General features: G+C 38.7%; 1 protein-coding gene across 1 annotated transcript in view; it reads right to left on the bottom strand.

The window, feature by feature from the left end:
- Positions 1-6,295: 6,295 nt before the first annotated feature.
- Positions 6,296-15,338, bottom strand: part of LOC134571919 (major facilitator superfamily domain-containing protein 1-like) — a 100,757-nt gene continuing 91,714 nt past the window's right edge. The window contains exons 10-14 of the mRNA XM_063430609.1: positions 8,276-8,387; positions 7,578-7,715; positions 7,346-7,485; positions 7,130-7,241; positions 6,296-6,688 (exon numbers count right to left, since the gene is read on the bottom strand). Coding sequence (XP_063286679.1) covers positions 6,590-6,688; positions 7,130-7,241; positions 7,346-7,485; positions 7,578-7,715; positions 8,276-8,387 — 601 coding nt within the window. The 3' untranslated portion in view covers positions 6,296-6,589. The remainder of the gene's footprint in view (positions 6,689-7,129; positions 7,242-7,345; positions 7,486-7,577; positions 7,716-8,275; positions 8,388-15,338) is intronic.

The raw sequence follows: 15,338 nt of genomic DNA on the forward strand, positions 1-15,338 counted from the left end.
GTGTGTGGTGGTGCCCGGCCTCACCTCGGCACCGTACCTTTAACCTTACCAGTAGATATAGAAGAATGTGTTTTGAGTCTTTTTGCCTACCACTACAATTTCAATAGGTCCCTCTGCAAAGCATGGACAGTGGAATATCCTCTCTTAGCCAAGGATGTCAAACCCCCAGATGGTGTTACAGTTTATAAAGGTAACTACACTTGTTATGCTAATTATGATGGAATTGGTAAATTCTTGGGTAACTTCTCCAAAGGGTATTGTGCCACCTACAGAACTGTCTCCATGAACCTGCTGCAATTCCATACTAGGTCATTGGGGGATATTTACTGGTTGTGTGGGGATTTACAGCTAAGATCCAGGATGGACAAGGAATGGTGGGGGGAGTGTACTCTGGCTAAAGCTATCATGCCTATACATATTATCTCTGACACACACCCTGACACACATGAGTCCAAACACACACCAACCAAGGTTAAGCGTGAAGCCCCAGTAAAAGGCAGTTTTGACCCTCACATTTACATTGATGCCATTGGGGTGCCTAGGGGGGTGCCCAATGAATTTAAAGCAAGAGATGAAGTTGCTGCAGGATTTGAATCACTTTTTACCATAGTTACTGCAAACAAGAATTTGAATTGGATAAATTACATTTATTACAACCAACAACGACCAGGGATGCCCTCCAGAGATTAGCCGAACAGCTGCAAGTTACATCCCAAATGTCCTTCCAGAATAGAATGGCCTTAGACATGATTCTAGCTGAAAAAGGGGGTGTATGTAAAATTTTGCCCGACACCATGACATGTTGTACTTACATCCCAGAAAACACAGGCCCTAATGGTAAAGTCACCTTAGCCATAGAAAAATTAAATGAGCTCTCTGAAGAGTTAAAAAGGAATTCTGGGATAAAAGATCCCTGGGAAAGATGGTTTGGTTGGATGACAGGATGGCAAAAAGCTTTAATGCATATTGGTATGGCAATACTAATTTCTCTTTTTATCTTTGCTCTTCTCGTTTGTTGTGTCCTCCCTTGTCTGAGAAAATTCCTACAGAAGACTGTAGACCAAGCAACACCAACTTTTGCACATCTGGCAGTTGATGACCAAGATTTTCAAGATCTCAACTCACCCTGTATACCGCTGCAAACTATCCCTTTTGTTGATAAAGTGCAAGAGTTCTAGGAAGGGACCAGCTTAGGGACAGCATCCGTCTGTAATGGGTAAAGTCTCCATGTGGAGAAGTGGTGGACAAGCCACCATGGGCCACCCATGGGAGTGAAGCGTTCGAGAGCCATGCTGACGGATGAGTTAGCCTACTAGGGTCAGATTAAGGGACAGAATTGCACTTTGCATTAACACCTAGCTAGCGGCCACGGGGTTTCTGTGCCTTTGGGCTAACACGTCTTCTGGTATTAACAAATAAAGTTTATCTTTTTAGAATCTAACATTTCATAGGGGGGACTGATGTAGAATTATTAAAAACCTGTATTGAACCTGTGTTGAATTTTTGCACTAACTCCATTTTAACCCACATTACCTGACAGATCCTCCATTTTAAACTACATTACATGACAGAATTTCCTAACAGCATTTAGTGTAATGAATAGAGACTGTATTTTCTATAAAGACATGACTAACCCCGGAATTATTGAATCTCCTGTAACATGCAACAAAGTATAGCCAAGGCCATGAGAAGCTGGCCTAATGAAATGTTCTATTCATAAAAAGAACCCTGCACCTGACCACGAGTCTGACATCACTAACTACCCAAAATGACGCTCAAGCCCCCCTTCCCACCGAGTAAGCCTCGTGCTGGGTAAGATGGCGCTTGAGCCATCTGTCCACACCCGTGTCCAGAACAATACCACCTCCCGGTGGGAGGACACCTAGCTAACCACTTAGTTCTAGAGCCAATTAATAATATTGATGGGTGGACATAGCCACTTAACATTTAATCCAATTAATGATGTTTATTTACTGATATCTCGATAATCAATGATGATGTAATTTCGCTCTTATAAGGGTCTGCAAGCCCGCTTTTCTTCAGATGCCATTAAATTTTCTCGAAGTTATTTTAACCTGAACTCCGTGTGTCAGTGTGAATTTACTTCTGCGTATACGCAATTTAATCATCTCAGATTTGCACAGGAACAGATAGATTTTTAAACATATTTGTTTATTTCTAAATTAATCTACATCACTACCATGTCATAGTCGTACAGAGGAAAAAAATTAAATACCTATTTATATCCTAAGGTGCAAAACCTCATAAGGAACTCCTCTTAAAATGCCCCCCAAAACATATATGTACAACAAGATAAGGATGCACACTAATATACTAAAAAGTATAATTTACTCATAAAATCTTTATTAGATACACCAAAAAAGATACATAAACGAACATGCCTTGATAAAGGCAGCAGGAGTGTTGCCGAAACATTGGCGGGATTGGTGACTCCCATTAGGCTTGTTTACTGGTGGTAATTATATTTTACATGTGGGTTTTTTTGGTCGCTTTATTTATTGTATGTTTGTTCATGTATCTTTTTTGGTGTGTCTAATAAAGGATTTATAAGTAAATTAGTATATTTAGTTAGTATATTCGTGCTCATCCTTTTCTTGGTGTATAAATAGGTATGCTACCACCACCAGACCCACCCCAGACGTGTTCCTCAGATTTTAAGTTTCTGACATTCACTTTTAGCAAATGGGCGAACATGCTCCTCCATTAGTGTAATGTAGATGGAGGGAATGTAATGTAGAATTCCAGGGGGTGTAGAGGAGTATGGTAATTTTGTTTAACAGCAGATTATTTTCTGATATATTACCATTGCTACGTATGCCAACATTTAATGTATTTTTAGCCTATTCACACACCATCACTTTTTTTAGGTGCAATTTTAAGTACTATAACCACTGAACCGCAGTACTTATGATACACAGAGGTTGCAGAAGCTGGCCCTGTTTTTTTGTCGCACAGTTGAGTGGTTTGTCCCAGAGGTCCCCCAGTTGGTGGTGGTTGGGCACCTTGCTTCCATGGTAACAATTATATATCTCCTTGTTGAGCTTAGTGTTTTGAATGATTCTGAGTTTTGTGGTTACAGCTCTGGCATCTTTACCATTCTCAATATACTGACCAAGCTTTGCCAAGAGGAGGAGGAATAATGTTTGGTCCTAAAGTTCTCTTGATATTCTGAAACATTTACAATGATTCCCAATTGGTGTTTTAAAGCCACACACAGGTTCACGTACAATTAAAATCTGAGAGTAGCTATTGACAAATTATTACTTCATTCACCACCGATTCGAGTTTTGATTGGAATTTACAACCTTACCCTGTTCACAATAACAAATCCAAAGCAATAGAACATGTGAAAATGACTAAATTCATTTAGAGACTATTTACAAAATGCTATTTAAATATATCCTGATTGGCAGGCCTTTCCCCATGTCTTAAAAAACAGAATTACATTGGGAAGGGTTCATCTTCGGAATTGTAGGGGAAAACGAAATATTAAATATCATGTTTATGGTGGGGGAAAAAGTGAAACCCCCTTCCACCTGAAGTCAGTGCATACTCAATACATTTTTAAACACAGATCTGCACACCAGTCAAGACACAAGACTTGCTTTTCCCACCGAAATTCCAAATTTTCAGTGATGTTGCTACTACAAGGGATTGTGGGTGGACATATGCAAATGAGTGCACCAAAGAATCAAATGTTTTCCCTTGTTACTCCATTTTAAACATGGATTCCTTGGAGTTTATGTTTGCTATATACACCAGCTTTGAAACACACCTCTGTAAGAGATGCAAACCCAGTGAACCACTCTTGGGAAGCTCTTTCGTTGTTAAAGGATCACTATAGGGTCAGGAACACAAACATGTTTTCCTGACCCTATAGTGTTAAAACCACCATCTAGCCCCCCTGGGCCCCTCATGCCTTCATAAATATAGCTAAATCTTACTGTATCCAAGCTTGAAGCTGTAAATCTGCATGCTGTTTGCCTCAGAAAAACAAGCTGCCTGCTGACATCAACAGAAGTGGTAGCCTGATCCAATCACAGTGCTTCCCCATAGGATTGGCTGAGACTGGCAAAGAGGCAAATCAGGGGCAGAGCCAGCATGATTCAAACACAGCCCTGGCCAATCAGCATCTCCTCATAGAGATGAATTGAATCAATGAATTTCTATGAGGACAGTTCAGTGTCTGCATGCAGAGGGAGGAGACACTGAATGTTTGGATGCATTTTAGGCAGCCATGACCCAGGAGGGATCACTAACAGCCATCTGAGGAGTGGCCAGTGAAGTTATCACTAGGCTGTAATGTAAACACTGCATTTTCTCTGAAAACACTGTGTTTACAGCAAAAAGCCTGAAGGTAATGATCCTACTCACCAGAACAAATTCAATAAGCTGTAGTTGTTTTGGTGTCACTTAGTGTCCCTTTAATGCAACTCATCAGCATGAGGTTGGCTACGGGCTTGCTGTTGAGGCTTGGCGTTACTGGGTTGCTTATGTCAGTGCACAGAAAAAGCACACGTGTACAAATATATCCCTCCACCAAGAAATAATACTTAATTAACTGGCGTGGGTATTTATAAAAACAGCCTCCCCAAGAAGTACCCAGTACACAACTTTCTAAAGCAATGTATGTATATCATAAAAGCTCTGGGGAATCGGCTCCATCTATCTGAGAATTAGACACAATTTAGTGTTATACAGTTCCAAATAGTATTGTGCGCTTTAAAGGAACACTATAGTCACCTAAATTACTTTAGCTAAATAAAGCAGTTTTAGTGTATAGATCATTCCCCTGCAATTTCACTGCTCAATTCACTGTCATTTAGGAGTTAAATCACTTTGTTTCTGTTTATGCAGCCCTAGCCACACCTCCCCTGGCTATGATTGACAGAGCCTGCATGAAAAAAAAATTGTTTCACTTTCAAACAGATGTAATTTACCTTAAATAATTGTATCTCAATCTCTAAATTGAACTTAAATCACATACAGGAGGCTCTTGCAGGGTCTAGCAAGCTATTAACATAGCAGGGGATAAGAAAATCTTAATTAAACAGAACTTGCAATAAAGAAAGCCTAAATAGGGCTCTCTTTACAGGAAGTGTTTAGGAAGGCTGTGCAAGTCACATGCAGGGAGGTGTGACTAGGGTTCATAAACAAAAGGATTTAACTCCTAAATGGCAGAGGAGTGAGCAGTGAGACTGCAGGGGCATGTTATATACACCAAAACTGCTTCATTAAGCTAAAGTTGTTCAGGCGACTATAGTGTCCCTTTAACCCCTTAAGGACCAAACTTCTGGAATAAAAGGGAATCATGACATGTCACACATGTCATGTGTCCTTAAGGGGTTAAAGAGTGCAAACTCACAAGACGGAAAATTGTAAACAGCCTCCCATGAATTGTGGAAGGCAACTACAGACCATCTCTCTACTTCCCAGGAGTAGCAATGGCATACAGCAAGGGTCACAGGAACTCAAGAAGGGTGGATAGTAGAAAATCACCTTCATTTTGCATAAAATATATATACAAACAGGATCTACGTGTTTCTTCCCTTGCAAGGGACTTCCGCAGGGAACAAATCAAAGATTATAAATAATAAAATAAAACCAGCAGCCGTACCCTACCAAGACCCACTTTAAATACCTACTCTTTCCTATTCATTGGTCGTCCAGGGGGTGTGTAGATTCTTTCTTGACTCCAATCACCTGGATGGCCATTAATATCTGTTGTATAATGATCAATTTCAGCTGAATTTAATCTTTCTCATTAATTTGTATTAACTTCCTGGTGTGCACCAAGACCTGGAACTAATGTATAAATTTCACCTTGATTCTTCATCACAGATACAAGTGTAATGTAACTAAAATTGGAAAATATCTAGAAAATAAAAATAAACAGACAGTAGAAACTGGACCGGTTTGGGTACCCTTTTAATAAAACACTGTTTTTGGTTGGATTAACCCCTTAAACGTTAACCTGACCCTATTATGGTCCCTATGGAACAGACTTTCTGGGTGCGGGGGAGTGCGCACGTAATATTTATGTGAGGACTGCACAAAGAAGGGGGGAGACTTCCAGGATTGGTTAATGTTTCTGTTGATGTATAGACCCCTAGACAAACTGTGTTTTATAAATACGATGTACTACGCATTAAACCTTTGAATGCTTATTGATAATTCATCTGAATGGTGACTTCTTTGAGTATTCCCAGCAGCTCATTACAGAGACAAAGAAAAACACAAACATGTTAGTGCATAAGTCCATAGCAGCGTTTCCAGACCCTGTTGTGATTTCCAGTCTAACACACTGTTTGAGCAGCTGTTACGTAAGTGACGTTAAAAAAAGAAAACGATAAATACTGTAACATGTAAAACCAAAGTAATCAATTCAGAGTGAATATTGCGAGGTGTGTTGGTAACACAATTTGCATCCCATCATGATTAGTGTCAATCTGTCTCAGAAGGGTGCATTTCCCGGCTGCAACGCATGACCAACTGGTAGAGAGTTTGACTCCAGCACCTGAAACAAACTTGCTGTGCAGTTACCCAGTCTGTCAAAGGATCGTAGCCGCTAGCCCTGATATTTGCCATTCTTCATGTTTAGGATTGGGATGCAATCTGATTCATCCTTGGCATCTGCCCGTTTTGTCAACTTGTTTAGTGTTCCACCCTGTGGTCAAGGAGAAGGCAAACAGTTTCTTTTAAAACTACTGAGATAAGACATTCACATGCAACCCAGACTAAGCAATAAAGAAAATAGATCACAGCACCGTCTCCTTTAAGGGTTAACTAAACATTACGCCAGCCACCAGCTTTACTTTCCTCCTAAATGGATTGAACAGATTATACGCTAAGTGTATAATTATAAAAAAAGACAAACTTAATTTTCAGGTTAGTATCAAATCCTTGTGATGCTAGACAGGGCTGATCTCTTTCTCTTTTACACGCTATATGATTATTTTGGGGGGGAGGGGATTGATTTTCCATTTCTCAATATTTACTTACAGTTGATCACTCTTGTTTGCAACAGTAACAGAATCTGACTGCATCGAACATTCTTTGTTTAGGTCCCAGCAGGCACAGCCCAGGCCATGTTACCCTCCCCAATTACCTGTTTCTTGTCCACCATATTCAGGGCGACAGAGGTTGCTATACACGCTATGGTATTTGCCAGCATTAATATCATCACCTTCTGCCAACGCCACAGTGGAATCTTTGCTTCACTGAATAGAAAAAATCCACAAGATTAAATGTGTGGAGTGAAAAGGAAAACTATAGGGTATACATTATACATGCATTATACATTATAGATGAATTTTAGAATCACCTGGATTTAGTACCAAGGATTTTGCCTACACCCAGGTTACACAGACCAATTCCAAGCATATGCACGAAGTTGGTAAACCCCATGGCCATTCCCAGGGTAGCTTGTGGGACCACAAGGGGTATTGAAGACCACACACTTGCCTGTAAAACAGAATAAATGCAAAGGCTTCTGAATACATGTTCAAGTATACATCCACAGAGAACAGGACTACAGAAATATCTATATACTTTACCGCAAAAAAGGAATATGTAACTCCAAGCCACAAAGTGGATACCAGTGGTGGAACAAATGTAAAAGCTAAAAGAGCAAAGACTGGAAGTGTCAAAATAGCGCAAAGGAAAGCCAGCACCCCTCTCATTCCTACGAAGTCCTAGGGAAAAAAATTGAGATATTATAGAAGTAGATATTCCCTAGTTATCGTAATCTAAATTCTACAAAGAGACTAAAGGATTAATCCAACCAAAGACAAGTGTGAGGGAAGGCATGGAAACGGGTGAAGGGATGCCACCATTGGCATGATGTGTGTGCTGGTGACAGATGGCAATTATGCACAGAATTTACATTAGCCTGCCCGGAACGTTGTCAAAACGCTGCACATACAGACTCCAGGCATCATGACCACTTCAAATCACTGAAAAGGTCTGCTGTTATAATAGTTTTTCCCCTTTAAGCAGAGATCTGTATACACTTCCTACCTCTAGTTTGCGTACAATTTAAGCAGGATGGATTCTGCTTGCAATAGTTTCTCTCTGAATTTCACTATTCTCAGTTTGGTCTTTATAGTCCATAGAGTCAAACAATAACTGGAACTTCCCCATGCTCTCACGTACGTCAAGTTCAACGTTCAAGCAAAATCGTATATTAGTTTACAACATGAAGAACACTGGGATAGTCAGAGCAGCTATTTGAGTTTTTTTTAACTTTACTCACAATTAACATTCCAGCGGCCACTAAAAGAACCAAAGCGATGTCATAAACTGCCCCAGCGATATAGGCTGCTATCTTCTGGTCATAGCCTTCGTATTTATCCTGGATGAACTTACTAAAGGAGAACACAATGGTAAAGTTCGTTATAGACTCAAATTCATCAGGTGATGCTGCTGATTATATTATATTAGAGTCTTTTGGAATCACAGGTCTCTTTGGCAAACCAATTATAAGTTTATATTCAAACCCTTCTGCAAAAGTTATGGGTTATGGTGCAAATTCAGACTGGTTTGAAATACAAAATGGCACGCGTCAAGGGTGTCCGCTATCTCCATTATTATACACTCTTTCCATAGAACCGTTAGCAGAATATACACGTCAATCAGAAATTATAGAAAGGTATTTCAACTGTAGATATAGAAAGTAAAATTCTGTTGTATGCGGACGATATAATCTTAACACTTAGAAATCCTGATCATTCCATAGAAGCATTAATTACTGAAAAAGAAAAAGCAGAGCCTGAGTGTAAATGCAAGACAGAGTAGTGGTAGAACATATAATTCACACTTTTTATCACAATGATTTGTTATACATTGTCACATCTCCACAGTTAAGTATCTTTAGGGTTAAAATAAGTAGCAAGGGAATAACGCCCTCCCCCTTCTCCTCATTGGCTACTCAAACACGCACCCAGACAAATCATGTACAACCTTTACATATAAATACAGATACTTACCTGTCTTCAGTTCTCCTCTAATGAGCAACCCAGGCGAAACGCGCGTGTCAGGGGCTCAGGACGCCTAGTCGGCTATACCTTTGTGTTACACTAACACAGCCGTGATTTTGACAGAAAACACTCTTTCTGTTTAGGCATCCTATTCTAGTCCTGTTCTCTACTCACTATTCTAGCTTGCTATCGGGGGGATCTAGTGGTAGTGTAGGCATTTTATAAGGGGTGACGTCGAAGGCACTTAGATCTTTATGAACAAGCCAGCGCTAGGATGTGCTACATTCTTCATATTATAACTGACCGTTATACACTAATCCTAGCGGACTACTTCCATCAGAATCCTCCTGTGCCACCGGCACCTTATTTGGCAATTACTGTCCTATCTCTTCAAGCTTTATAGGTGTGCTGCTTAGTAATTAGATACTAGATTTTTTTTACAAAAGAGGAATTCTTGACACATCAATTAGACTCTTGTCTGCAGGAGAGTCTAGGAAATAGATGTGCTCTGCGCTCCCCCTTTTTACCCTTACTGCATACTTATGTGGTAATAGGTAAATCTAGATTCACGAGTATCTTTCTCTCACTCAACTCTCTCTGCTACATTTGCAAATAGAGGGTTCTGTGCCAGCTGTAGTAAGATTACCTATACAGGACTAATATTTAGCTTTGTGCTTTTGCTTTTACCATTTATTTCATTTATCTGTCTATTCACTTTTAGTATACTTATTAAAAGTTACGTTTTAAGGCTTATCCGCAACTGTGACAATATCTATTTAGATTGTTACTCTATATAAAGTTAGGAGACACTTATTGGTTTTTCACCTGTATCATTCCATAGAAGCAGTACTAGAAATAGCAAAGAAATATGGAATTTACTGAAATAATAAACTTAATGTTGGTAAACTCAGATTTTAACAGCTAATTTTGAATTTAGACAAGTAGAGGATCTAAAATCAAAATATAATTTTATTTGGAATAAGAAAGAGATACGTTATTTAGGTATTAACATAACCTTCAATTTAGATCAGATAGTTGATATTAATTATAATCCACTATGGTTAGAACTGAAAATAACCACACAAAAACTGAGTAATCTATATGTTTCCTGGATAGGGAGAATAAATATAATTTGATCGTATCTTATGCCAAAGATAGAATATCTATTGAGATCTATTCCATTTAGAGTCCCCAAAAAAGAGCTACTCAAATTTCATAAGCTTTTTATAAAGTTTGTTTGTGATAATAAAAAATCAAGAATATCAGTCAAAAATATGTGGAGAAAACAAGAGGAGGGAGGCTTATCTTTCCCAAACATAATGGAGATGGCGGATGCTAACTTATTTGCACATTTTTTTGCGTGGTTCACAAGTTCCCCTCCATTCTGGTACAGGTCCGAATCATCCAGCTGTAGAAATTTAGAATTACCATTAATATATTGGATAGAGCCAGAGAAATTTAAAAAAATTAATGTCAATAACAAAATTGTTACGGACATTCATAAGTCTATAAGCATACTAAAACAAAAATAAATTCACAAATAAAAAAATTCTTTTACATATCTGACTCCAATAGAAGTCTCTGAAATTTATATATATATATATTTTTTTTTTTTATTCTTTATTTTTGTAGTGCGTATATTAGTCACAGGCATACATATGGTACCCCAACGGCATTCCATATGCAGGTTTCAAGACATTAGTTACAGTAGGGGTAAATAGACAATGCACTTTTTTTTTTGTTATTCAATATGCATGAAAAACTTATAAAACAGGCTTAGAAGACAGTCATATAAATCAGGCTTAGAAAACAGGCTTAGAAATCAGGCTTAGAGAAAACAGGCTTATAAATCAGGCTTGTAAATCAGGCTTTTAAATGTGGCATGTAAATCAGGCATTTAAATCAGGCCTATAGGACAGGGACTGTGTCCAGGGCCGTGAAAGGCAGCAAGGCCATGCATGTCGCGTATCAACAAGTGACTGGTCCCAGAGGGGCAGCAGGAACATTCATGTAGTTGCTTAGAAGTGGTTTGTTAGAGGTATTGGGCATGCAAACTTACAGCGTGCAGTAACAGTGGGTTAAAGTAGAATGAGTGAGATAGACTAGTAGAGTGTGTCTGATGTGAATCAAAATTAAAATACAATGGGTATCCCTAAGCATAACAGTGCTAACAAACCGAACAAACCGAGGCGTGCATGTTAGGTGTAGCGAGGCTATGTGTACTGTGGCACAAAGTATACTTGTCAAGAGTGGTGTATGACATCTAAATTGTCAAGATGGAGGGTACACGCTAGGTATGTGGTATACTGTCACCTAAGTATAGGAGGGAAATCTACATTTTTATTCTGACATGACTCTCATACAAGGCTGCAGTGAGATAGATATATAGGAAGGTCGCCTACGTCGCTAATCATATTGCTTATTGGTAAGGCTTATAGCCCTGCAGGCTAATACACAAAGCTAAACAATTGCAAACAAGAATGATAAAAACAGTATGCTTTTGTGCGCGATTTTTCTGAGGCTGCAGCTGCATTCCAATACATTTTTCCCTCTTGGTCCTCTGAGGGTCTGGGTCAGCCATCGTGGTGAGCTTGGTGTCACTAGCGTGTGTTCGTCGGTTCGTGGGTCAGTTTATTGCAGGCTGGGTGGGAGGTAAGTAGGTGGTCTGTCTCCATGCCATGGTGACCCCATTTGTCAGCATTCTGGCGGGAAAAGACGGTGTCTTGGTGCTGTGCGGCAGTAGCTGCTGTGCCTCTGGTCCAGACTTTTAAGTAGGGCTATTTCTCGCAGTGTGCTGGGTGAGTGGTAAACTTGTTCGGCCCCCCAGGTCAGTGTTTGCTGGCCCAGCGGCATCAGGGGTTCGGTGGTCGTTGTGGCTGAGTGTGATAGGGGTTAGCCTGTAGGGTCTTGCTCATTTAATGCCCCCTCTTTCTATAGAATAGGAAGTACAAGCGCTTATGTATATAGGTCAGTGATCTGGATACTTCCAAAGTTATATATTGTTGTGAGCTGCTATGCCACCGTGCTTATCTTTCTATCAAAGATAGTGGAAGTGGAAGGGATATCCGGTGTAGCGCTCTAATAGTAGTGGATATACAGAAATAATAGAAAGAAATCCTAACTGTACCTTAATAGATCATATATTTTTATGAGTAGTATCACTCTATTCAGGGTAACCTTAAACAAAAAATACAAATATACAGAACATAGTGCAACCTGTATACAAAGTGTAAATACAAAAAGGGAGTGCGTAGATAACTAACTCACACTTTCAAGAGCTATCACACTAGCTCAGGTATATGCGCCTTAGGGTCCGTAGAGGCGACCCTCACCCTCCTTTCAGTCCAAGTTTTCTCCAGGTGCAATGTCCTAGGTAATGGGTATAGGAGGGAACATATAGCGTAGTACAGTCTATGTATATAGGAGGTATAGTACGAGGTAATGTAGATATACTCACAAACCTGGAGCCAATATATCGGCTCGTTTCATAAGGTGTATGTGGTTAAGGACCACATTCCTTCTTTGTAAAGCAGGTAGAAATAAAAGCCATAAGTATGAAAAATATATATATGTAATTTATTATAAAAAAATTATATAACATGTAACTTTAAAATAGTATGTAGATAAAATAACACTAGTGGCTTATAGTCCAAAAAGCAATTCTGTCTGCTCACTGTTCATCCAGGACGCGTTTCACCAAATTGGCTTCCTCAGCTGGAAAAAATGTTCAGAAGATATTGTGGACTCCTTCCTGCTTATATACCTTTATTCATTGTGGGCTTCAGGCTTGTATTTCGCGGGCAATTTCCATGGGAACGGAGATGCCCTGCGTTTCAAGCCTCCTCTTCGTTTAGTTACTTCCGGGTATGATCACTTCCGGTTTCGGCTCCATTAGCATCATGCGTTCCACAGTGCGTTCCACAGTGCGTTCCACCGTGCGTTCCACTTATATGGCCGTGTTTAGAACTGTCCTTTGCCATATTAGTGGATATTGTCCTCGGAAAATTTATAAAATTGCATCAGAGAGAGTGGCAATTCATCCAATGTAAATACATTAGTTTATATATCCCTTGTGAGCCATATGTATATGTATATATATTTATCACATGCATGGCTATTTATTTGTGTAGTTAAAGGGACAGGTAATGATCTAAGATTATCAAAATTCTATAAATTGAGCTATTTAAAAACCCTAGTGATAATCACATTAGGTTAGAACTTCCAGGGAATTTATAAAATCAAAAGCATATAATATGAAGTATAGGTGGGAGCAGCCCTATATGGAAAAAACTCCAAGGGCAATGGATGAACCCCAGAACTATTTGGTTTCGAATTGGAGATATACTAGAGGTTTGACGAGATATAAATATATATATATATATACATATAAAAAACTTATAATATCACAAAAAAAGGTGGCTTAGTAAGACCAATAAATACCATACACAACATGCTTACTGAAAAAGGGAAATACTAAAAGGAGTAGATAAAATCAATCAGTTAAAAAATGGCACATTTCAAAATCTGAATTAAGACCGTACGGAATGAGACTATTTAATTTAAAAATCCATTCCATTTCTATTTTGCTGAGTTTTAAATTGAAATTTCCTCCTCTCCAATCTTTAGATATTTTGTTTATTCCCAGAAAGATTGTACCTTTTATCTCACAATTATGATGAGTTTTATAGTGTGATGACACGCTGTGTTTTTCGAAGCCTTTACTTATATTTCGACCGTGTTCTTCTATTCTTATGTGTAGAGCTCTTGTGGTTTTACCTATATATTTTAGCCCACATGGGCATTGCATGAGGTAGATCAGGTTTTTCGAATGGCATGTTATAAATTCTTTAATCGGATATTCTAGCCCTTCATTACATGTGAATTTTTTTATATGCCTTTTTTTATTTTATTATTTAGTATTTCCCTTTTTCAGTAAGCATGTTGTGTATGGTATTTATTGGTCTTACTAAGCCACCTTTTTTTGTGATATTATAAGTTTTTTATATGTATATATATATATATATATTTATATCTCGTCAAACCTCTAGTATATCTCCAATTCGAAACCAAATAGTTCTGGGGTTCATCCATTGCCCTTGGAGTTTTTTCCATATAGGGCTGCTCCCACCTATACTTCATATTATATGCTTTTGATTTTATAAATTCCCTGGAAGTTCTAACCTAATGTGATTATCACTAGGGTTTTTAAATAGCTCAATTTATAGAATTTTGATACTCTTAGATCATTTCCTGTCTCTTTAACTACACAAATAAATAGCCATGCATGTGATAAATATATATACATATACATATGGCTCACAAGGGATATATAAACTAATGTATTTACATTGGATGAATTGCCACTCTCTCTGATGCAATTTTATAAATTTTCCGAGGACAATATCCACTAATATGGCAAAGGACAGTTCTAAACACGGCCATATAAGTGGAACGCACGGTGGAACGCACGGTGGAACGAACTGTGGAACGCATGATGCTAATGGAGCCGAAACCGGAAGTGATCATACCCGGAAGTAACTAAACGAAGAGGAGGCTTGAAACGCAGGGCATCTCCGTTCCCATGGAAATTGCCCGCGAAATACAAGCCTGAAGCCCACAATGAATAAAGGTATATAAGCAGGAAGGAGTCCACAATATCTTCTGAACATTTTTTCCAGCTGAGGAAGCCAATTTGGTGAAACGCGTCCTGGATGAACAGTGAGCAGACAGAATTGCTTTTTGGACTATAAGCCACTAGTGTTATTTTATCTACATACTATTTTAAAGTTACATGTTATATAATTTTTTTATAATAAATTACATATATATATTTTTCATACTTATGGCTTTTATTTCTACCTGCTTTACAAAGAAGGAATGTGGTCCTTAACCACATACACCTTATGAAACGAGCCGATATATTGGCTCCGGGTTTGTGAGTATATCTACATTACCTCGTACTATACCTCCTATATACATAGACTGTACTACGCTATATGTTCCCTCCTATACCCATTACCTAGGACATTGCACCTGCAGAAAACTTGGACTGAAAGGAGGGTGAGGGTCGCCTCTACGGACCCTAAGGCGCATATACCTGAGCTAGTGTGATAGCTCTTGAAAGTGTGAGTTAGTTATCTACGCACTCCCTTTTTGTATTTACACTTTGTATACAGGTTGCACTATGTTCTGTATATTTGTATTTTTTGTTTAAGGTTACCCTGAATAGAGTGATACTACTCATAAAAATATATGATCTATTAAGGTACAGTTAGGATTTCTTTCTATTATTTCTGTATATCCACTACTATTAGAGCGCTACACCGGATATCCCTTCCA

Source organism: Pelobates fuscus, chromosome 8 (assembly GCF_036172605.1).
Source record: "Pelobates fuscus isolate aPelFus1 chromosome 8, aPelFus1.pri, whole genome shotgun sequence".
NCBI lineage: Eukaryota > Metazoa > Chordata > Amphibia > Anura > Pelobatidae > Pelobates > Pelobates fuscus.